Source organism: Helicoverpa armigera, chromosome 5, assembly GCF_030705265.1.
Source record: "Helicoverpa armigera isolate CAAS_96S chromosome 5, ASM3070526v1, whole genome shotgun sequence".
NCBI lineage: Eukaryota > Metazoa > Arthropoda > Insecta > Lepidoptera > Noctuidae > Helicoverpa > Helicoverpa armigera.
The window spans coordinates 8568654-8577507 of NC_087124.1; the positions used below are offsets into that span (position 1 = coordinate 8568654).

The following is an 8854-nucleotide window of genomic DNA, read 5'->3' on the forward strand; positions in this document are numbered from 1 at the left end:
TAATTTAAAAAATCTAATAATCTGTTTCTAATAAAATATTGAATGCACGAATTTACTTTTGATTTTGATATTTTGAGTCACTCGTTGATCAACAACAGGCAGAGCACAGATTCAATAAAAACAGTACTTCCAACATTCAACAATAGTGACGTGCGTTCATAGAGGAATTGATATCCGATAGAAGAAATTCGAAAGGTTATTTTGTTTAATTTCTAATGGATATTTAGTATGAATTATACATTACAAGTGTTTATTTATAAGCAATGAAAGTGTAGTCAATTAATAAAATTGTTATATATCAAGTTTACCCATGATTTTTATGTTAGATTTTGTTACCGCGGGAAAACTGTGAAACGTTTGACTAGTATAATGGCCGCAAAAGCGCCAATGCTTTACGTGTTTGCTCGTATAGTATGAAATTTGAGACCAAATTATGCTTCTCCAATGCTTTAAATGAGTTAAAAAAATCATAATTGAGATGGACATCAACGCTGGTAAGTAGCATTTAATTGTTACCCGAAGATTTTGGCTTATTTTTACGAATGCTTTGATAAATTGTGATGATAGCTTTACTTGTAACTTTTCTGAGCGTGTGCCTTGTTAAACAGTCTAATTTAATTGCACATAGAAACCTATTACACTAAAATCTGTGCTCTAAATGTACCCCGCTATAGAAAAACGTCTTTCCTACACTATAAGTAAGCACGCTTTCTGAATAATCTAACTAAGACAAACGATAAATCTAATTTGTAAGTAACACAGTAATCTACACTCACCATAATCTGTGATTCGTTTTATATTACTATCGGTGCCGTTTACAAATATTGTCATTTTGAATGATTTACGTATTAACGTCCATAAATACAAACAAAGCAAGAAGTTTTTACTAGAACTTATTGGTATGCGTTTATGCCCCTGGTTTCCAAAAAGAATGCATACCTGTCATTAACTTCAATTTACACCTATGAAGGTGGAGCATTCAAAGTTTACTGCATTAAAGTTATTTAATATATTAATAAAGGTGTACTAAGCAAGTCAGCACCCAGTGATTACTTTGTAAAATGACCCAATACTAAACACAATCAAAGGTTCAAGTAGTGCTCCTATTTTCTATAAAATGATCTGGTTGTGTTTTACTCCAATCTGGCTAATACTACAAGCCTCATATTTGTATTTTCCTCATCCCAGTAGTTATAGGGATAATTATGTTGTAAGTCAAACAGTAAATCAACCCAGATAAATAAATCTGTTTTTTGGTCTTTATGTGCCAAATGTCAAATAATGAAAAACATTTACTGTTGCATTGAAATGAGGAGATAGGTGTTTTTCATAACATAAGTATTAACCAAATACCATTATTTTAAGTTGAATGTTACGTATGTACGATTTCATTATTATGCATTCCCTCAGCAGTTTCAAATTAATAATATAAAAGGCTTTTTTATGCTTCACTTTATTTGCATTGAAAATGATGCTCTTTATTAGTTTAACTAGTTAATATTTAATTATCTATTAACTACATTAAAAAATAAAATGTTTTTGTTATTTTTTGCTTACCATGTTGGAATCTTAATATAATTAAAGTGTAAGTATTATCCTATTTCTTCTATAAATACTATTCTATTTAATTCTGTTACTTCTTCAACTTCTGTAGCTTAATAAATCACCACTTAACATATAGGTACCACCACCAAAGTCTGCCAGTATGTTTCCTTTTAAAATGAACTATCTATATAATTCTTTACTATATGTAAATAAATTCTTCTGAACTCTCTCTCTCTCTCTCTCTCTCTATAGTTTATAAGATTATCAAGACCTTATTTCTCATTGCATATTAACCATCTGTATGAACAGTTTACTTCACATTTTCAAGCATACCAATATTGATATTCACTATTCTGTGAGTCTTCTTTGATGTAGAAATCATGCTCTACATTGTTCTTAAATGATGTCCTTTTTTTCTTATTGGATTACCTTCAGAAGACACCATCCTAAGTTATGACTCTGTGTCAATATTAAATTAATAAGTTGGATTCCTCTAGTATAATGTTATTAAGCATAATTATTTCTAAGAATATAAGTATGTATGTACTATATTTTCTGGTGGTTGGTATTGTCACTCACTATTATGATTATTTAAGTATTCTAAACATTTAGTGATTTACTTTGTTGGTTTGTTTCAAAGAGGTCTCAACACAATTGTCTCTGATCGATGCCCTCCTGAGCGACCTTGACAAAACGATCACACCATGTGCTAGCAAAAAGAATGAGAAAAAAGAAGAAGAAACACAGGATGCCATGCCAGACTCTACAACCAACACGGAAAAAAATAATGCTAATCCATTCCACTGTGGGGATGATGTACTTGTAGAAAACAAAGATGGACGTTATTATTTAGGTGTGTATGCTAATTGCTATAAAATTGAATGTTGCTTCCCATCATAGGATCAAACAGAAACTATTGAATCCAACTCAGAACTACTTGCTCTATTAGGAGACTAACATTTGGAATTATAAAAGTTTGCAACCATCCAACTGTATTTTTTATATTATGATCTATGACCATAAAACTTTCTTTATACTTGACCTAACTTCCAATCTTATACTATGCTTAGTTTCAAGAAGCTATCAGTTAGCACTGAATATTCATGCAGCGTTTCCTTCAAACCAGGAACAATAGTAGAGTTGAGTACCAGCAATGACAATGACTCTTGCGAGGTGGGCACGGGCACGGCGCGGTGTCTGGTGAAGTTCGGCGATGGGACGCACGCGTGGGCCCCGGTGTCGTCGCTGAAGCTGCTGAGCGCCCCGCCGGCGGACGATGGGCGCATCATGTGCGTGGTGTGCAAGCGGCGCGAGGGGCCCGCAGCCACCCTCGCGACTAACGCCATCATTGCGTGCGACATGTGCGGGAGAGGGTATCATGCTAAGTGTCACTCGCCGCCTGTCGACGCGTGGATTAACGGTACGTGGATATCATGATTATCAGTCTCCCATATCCAATATTATATGATGATGAGGGTAAGCGTGGTGTTCTGTAATACAGGACTAACCTTCATCAGACACTAGTCTCTATGCTTAAAGCAACATGTATCCAAAAAAGTATTTTGATGATGAGAAATAAATTTGATTGATGAAGGGGACACAGGAATTTAAAAAATCCTACTAACAGCCCTTTCACACGGCAGTCCAGTTTTGCGGGGCCGGCATTTTACTGTATCCTGCAAAACTGAACTACGTGTGAACACAGCGTCCGTTTTTGCAGAATTCCCGCTTTTGACTGGACGAACGATCCAGTATCAAGTGACAAAACCGAATCGCACAAATCGACTGGAACAGCATTTTGCAGGATCCTGCATGCGGTTTGCTCGTCTGAACACTAGCATAAAATATATTTTGCGATCAAACGGGATCCTGCAAAAAACGGTATCCTGCAAAAAACTAGACTGACGTGTGAAAGGGCCGTAATTCTTTTCCTCCTGTAGTGATTGAATTGTGTGATTTAAAGTAGGTCTTGTTTGTATGCAGTCATGAAGTCATCATAACAATAGTATTATACTTACATTTATAATGCGATAGGTATGTGAAGAGTATGTTGTGGTTATATATACGTGCGTAGTACATCGTTAGAGCTTGAACAATCTCGCACACAAGCATGATATATACTTATCTTGCATAACACGATAGCATGAAACTGGCCTCTGTGCTATTAGCAAGCCAGTTGCCTAATTCATACCGGCATAATATCCGCTCTCTGATATAGGATCAATTTAACTAACAAAAAGCATTGAGAGTTGCTGACAAAAGTACCTATTATGAAGTCTCAAGTTAAAAGGATTTATTGTAGCTAGGCTTAATAAATTAGGTTTTTTCACATCATCTCTAGTCCAATATCTCACAAAAACCTCCGTTTATCACAGTTTCCTAGCGGAATTGCTTGAAAAAAGTTCTGGTGGTGAACATACCAGCAACGTTATTTTGTCTACATCACGCTTTTAAGTATGGCATAGTCATTAACAAAATGCCTTTTTAATTGGATACCCTTAATTTAGATGTTAGAAGAACTGTATGTGACATAACAGGAAAACTGGATTAAGTCCCAAAATTTTGCTTGAGATATAATATTTCATAAATAGCAACTAAGAAATTGTCCACCTCCTGCTTTTTTGACCATGCAAGTTAAACAGACATATGTATTAAATAAATACTCTAGGCCTAGTTTGAAACATACATTAAGTTAGGTGGACGAGTCTGTTCCTCATGATTACGCTATCCTCATATTTTATTTTTTTCGTCAATTTTTTTAAACCGCCAACGCAAACGTATTTTGACAACATAACCATTCTGTATATGTGCCTAGTCTATTTCCCCAACATAGTATGGTCGATCGACCCTTTCGGCATTGACTCAGCCACAAGCTCTTTCTCACTTCTAACTTTCTTTCTTTCTCTCATAACAATACTGTAACAATGTAACAATACTGATTCAAAATTTCAAAATTTGTGACAGGTGCATCCTGGCACTGCAAAAGATGCGTGGACCAAAGGTATAGAGTGGCAGCGGCTGAGAACAGGGCCCTCAAGCGATCAGACTTGTTTAGATTTAAAGGCGGGCAGCAACGGCGGCAACAACAGGAACTCACTCCACCCTGCGATGTAGGTTTATTACCGTTCCAAGCAAAACGAATATTATCTTCTTACTTTCGAATATAAAATGTTGTTATTGTGACGTTTTCAGACTGCTTCTACAACATCATCGGCTTCCGTATCTGATGCTGGCAAAGATCAAAATGAAACTCATTGCTACTGTGGCGAAAAAAGTGACTGGCTGGCACAGGTTTGTTCCATCAATGGGCTTAAGTTTGAATACATAACTGCCGTGTTCTTTTTTTTAAACTTTAAATAGCAACAATTCAAACAGTTTGTTGTTTGGTATTGTAATTTCAAGTACAATAAGTTTTTTTATATTATTTACAGATGTTACTATGCTGTCGGTGTTCTCGTTGGTTTCACCAAAGATGCGTATCAAGTTTACAATATCCTTTGTATGCTGGCGATAAGTACGTATTTCATTTACTATTTGGATTTATTAATATTCCTAATTTTCCGAGTCCCGAGCGTCCCTATTCTGGTCACCATACTCAACACATAATTGCTATTGATTATTTTAGGTTGTACATATTTGCGTGCGCTCACTGCAATGGAGGGGCGGAATATCTTCGTCGACTGGAGCTCTGCTGGTTGGATCTGGCGCATCTCGCTTTATATAATCTCACTGCGTACAATGCGCCAAATTATTTCGACCTAGATAGTGTCATTATGCCGTATATCATGGACAACTGGCATGCTCTGCAATTACCTGAGAAGGTTAGTTATTTACCAATTCAATATATTATACAGGATTTTTTAACTTTGCGACTTCATATACTTTAATTTGGATATCTGTTGTTAGATGTGGCGAACTCCAGTTAAAGAACGTCGTGAAAAGATCTTGACAGCGTTGACGTCGTCTCGTAAGCGATTCAAATGCGGACGCGAAATGAAGAAACGAGCTACCATCTGGGGTTTGCGCTTACGTCGTCCGCCCCCACCGCCACTACAGCTTTCTGCATTGGAACAGGTTATTTTATATTCATAAAACATCTTTGACAGTCGTTACGGGTAGTCAGAAGCCAGAAAGTCTGACAACCAGTCTTACCTACGGTTGTTGGGGTTGCCTGGGTAACTGGGTTGAGGAGGACAAATAGGCAGATGATGATGAGCTGTACCTAACAGAATCTTTGTTTGCATCTTCAGCAAAATTACCCGTATTCGGCCAAAATTTGTTGTTTCCATGTCAAAGCAATTGTACCTGTTTAGCCTTTTTCGTCATAGCAACTGGGAATTTGATAATTGTTACGCTCCATGCTTTGAAAATACATCGTGCCAGTGCTTTGTTTGTTTGCTTGAAGAGCGCAAGGCCTTATAAGCTTTCTATCATTCAATTTTTTTTCCAAGGCATGTGCATTAGGTATTGGTCAAAAAAAAAAGTATATTACGTCTAATAATATCGTATATTTCTTTACGTATTCAGATCAAGAAAGGAGAACCACTGTCGGATGAGTTAGTGAGGGAGTATGCTCCGCGACTTCGGTTTCTGCCGCGAGCGCCGTCGCCGCAAACAGTGCTCGCTGCTGATGACAGGTGCCCATTCACACGATTTATATACTCTGCAGGTTTTTAATCAAGAGTTTATCTAACCAACACAATTTGTTCCAGTTCTCAACCTTCTAGCAGTAACAACGACAAAAGTTCCTATAAGAATCACAATCAACGTATGATTGTACCAGTGGATGGTCATTGGTTAAACTTAATGATGGGCAAACGCTTCCATGAAAATCTCAACTCTAACTCGAATTCCGAAAATGATTCTACTAGTTCCTATGAGTCTGTTAAGCCGACTGAAAACGACGAACAACCTTCCCCCTCTACTTGCACCTCTTCTGCTAGAAATTCTGATGCCAAAGCTGATAACATAGAGAAAATATCTGAGCTAAACGAAAATAATACAAACGAAGCAAAATCTATTTGTGATGAAAGTTCTCCAGTGCCATCTCCCAACACTTCTTTAGTTCCATGTACTGTAAAGTTAGATAAAATATCCAAAGAGAATATAGTTGATACGAACGTGAGCAAGAGTGACGTCACTAATGTGAACATTAACACGCACACTACAAGAATAGCTACAATGAACTTAGAAGTATCTAAATTGTCTACAAAGAACATTATCGAACATTCCAAAATAATGTCGCTACAGCATATGGATAGATTACCCCCTTTCACTAGTAACTTTAGCCATGACATGGAGTCGTCGGGAGACGAATCTTCCAGCAGGGGCACCCTAGACGCTATTATACCACCGCTTAAAGATTTCCAGGGTAAAAATAATCCGTTTCTCATGCAAAATACTTACCCGTCCAAGAAGCCGTTCTCATCAACGACTAACATTTACAATAAACAAAATGGCAAGCAAAACAATCACCACACACGGTTCTCGTTACCGGTAAACTTGAATCCACTGATGGGGCCGCTAGTTAGGCCATTGAAACGAAAGCTTAGCGAAAAGGACATCGTGATTGGACCTAACGGAGAGGTCAAAAGAAGGAAATACCGGAGGCCACGGAAATATCTACAGACGCAGGTATATTCCAAATAATACATAGCCAACCTATTTCTGTATATACTCAAATTTATATTATGTTATTTCATCTTATTAGTACATATTAAATCCAATTAATAATAAAAGTAATTAATTTTACAGCTGAACAAGTCATGTCCTCTGCCAGATGACAACAACAAACCTGCTCAAATGCCAAACGAGAACGGCGAAGTAGCTCCGCAGGGCGGCGGGCACATCAATAACGTGAAATTTCACGGTAGAAGACTGAGACAGAGACAGGAGAAAAATTACTATGAAAACGCTAGACGGAATACGAGTAATAACAGTAGTAATAATAATAGCGTAAAAAGTCTACAGTTAAGTCCACATAAAGCTAACAGCAGCGCGGCGGAGGTGGACGCGGAGCAGCTGTCGGCGCTGAAGTCCAGCGTGCAGTCGTACTTCCGCGCCGGCCAGACCTTCCGCGTGCTCGCGCGCCGCCTCGCGCCCGGCGCGCTGCCCGCCTACCTCATCGAGTGGGACTCCAACGCCTCCTAGTCGCCACGGTCGAATGCTCTCAAGGGTTCGCCTCCAACTTCAAGCTAGAAACCTAATCATTTTTAGTTATCCTTTGTTTTGTCTTTCTATGCACATACTCATAGGTATCTTAACATAATACAATACTGTACATAATATAATCATTTATTATTTTTATAATAGTAATGAACTGCTTGTAATAAACGAAATATACATTTTATAACTATTTTGTGACCTCTTTACCTAATATGTAATAATTAATCTCTTAGATCCTATGAGCTACTAAACGCAATGCTTATAAGGGCAAAACAAAGGAATTAGGAAAATGGTAAACTGCCCTAGCTTTTATTGAAAGGTAATCCTTAATTTGACTAGACTTTGGGGGTGATCATGAATTTATTTAAATATCTATACATATTATTATTGTAATAATATATAAGTGCTTGTCTGTAGTCTAGTTGTACAGTAAGATCAAGGAATGTGATATATTATTATTCCAATTGGATTTGGCTGTTTCATTTGTAATAAATAACCTATTCAGTTAATTTAATATTAGCTATTTTCTGCTGTTTTACTACTTCACACACCCAAGTAAATGAGTACAATGCGAAGCAAGGTGCATTTTTTTTATAAAACTAAAGCCGGTTCCAGACATGTACCATTTGCCCGATATGATCATCGTATCCGTATCGTCGACGCGTATCATGATCGTATATGTGGATGGGTGATGATACAAGTATGGGCCCGGCTTAAGCCTCTAAACCAGTGGTTCTTAACCGGTGGTCCGCGGAGCACTGGTGGTCCCTGGAGGCATTCCAAGTGGTCCGCGAAGCTTTGTCCATCCATCTTACTCGACCAACAGACAAAAATTAAGGTTTGAAATGAAGCCGTTTTACGTAATGTTGTCTTAAAAAATTATTAAAATTTCCCGCTCGCTTCGCTCGCGTATTCAAAAACTATATGCCCTCGTTTTGACATTTGTCAACAAACAAAAAGTTAAAGTACCTACGTTTGGGCTACATTGTACGTAATTTTGGTTCTGAGTCTTAAAAAATAATTAAAATTTCCCGCTCGCGTATTCAGAAACTATATGCCCTCGTTTTTGCATTTGTCAACAAACAAAAAGTTAAGTACGCTTGGGCTACATTTTACGTAGTTTTGGTACTGAGTCTTAAAAAAT

The 8854-nt window shown here is 37.4% G+C and overlaps 1 protein-coding gene across 3 annotated transcripts; it reads left to right on the forward strand.

The window, feature by feature from the left end:
• Positions 1-112: 112 nt before the first annotated feature.
• LOC110378629 (metal-response element-binding transcription factor 2) lies at positions 113-8179 on the forward strand. 3 transcript variants are annotated; one of them, XM_021338094.3, is made up of 11 exons: positions 113-195; positions 2186-2398; positions 2672-2965; positions 4510-4655; positions 4738-4836; positions 4977-5059; positions 5171-5366; positions 5452-5619; positions 6073-6182; positions 6258-7179; positions 7300-8179. In XM_021338094.3, the coding sequence occupies exons 2-11, from the start codon at positions 2299-2301 to the stop codon at positions 7693-7695; spliced, it is 2514 nt and encodes an 837-aa protein (XP_021193769.2). In that variant the 5' UTR covers positions 113-195; positions 2186-2298; the 3' UTR covers positions 7696-8179. The 3 variants fall into 3 exon arrangements, with proteins under 3 accessions (XP_021193769.2, XP_021193690.2, XP_049698052.1); XM_021338015.3 differs by having other exon boundaries at positions 126-494; XM_049842095.2 differs by lacking the exon at positions 113-195 and adding an exon at positions 1565-1585.
• The last annotated feature ends 675 nt before the right edge of the window (positions 8180-8854 follow it).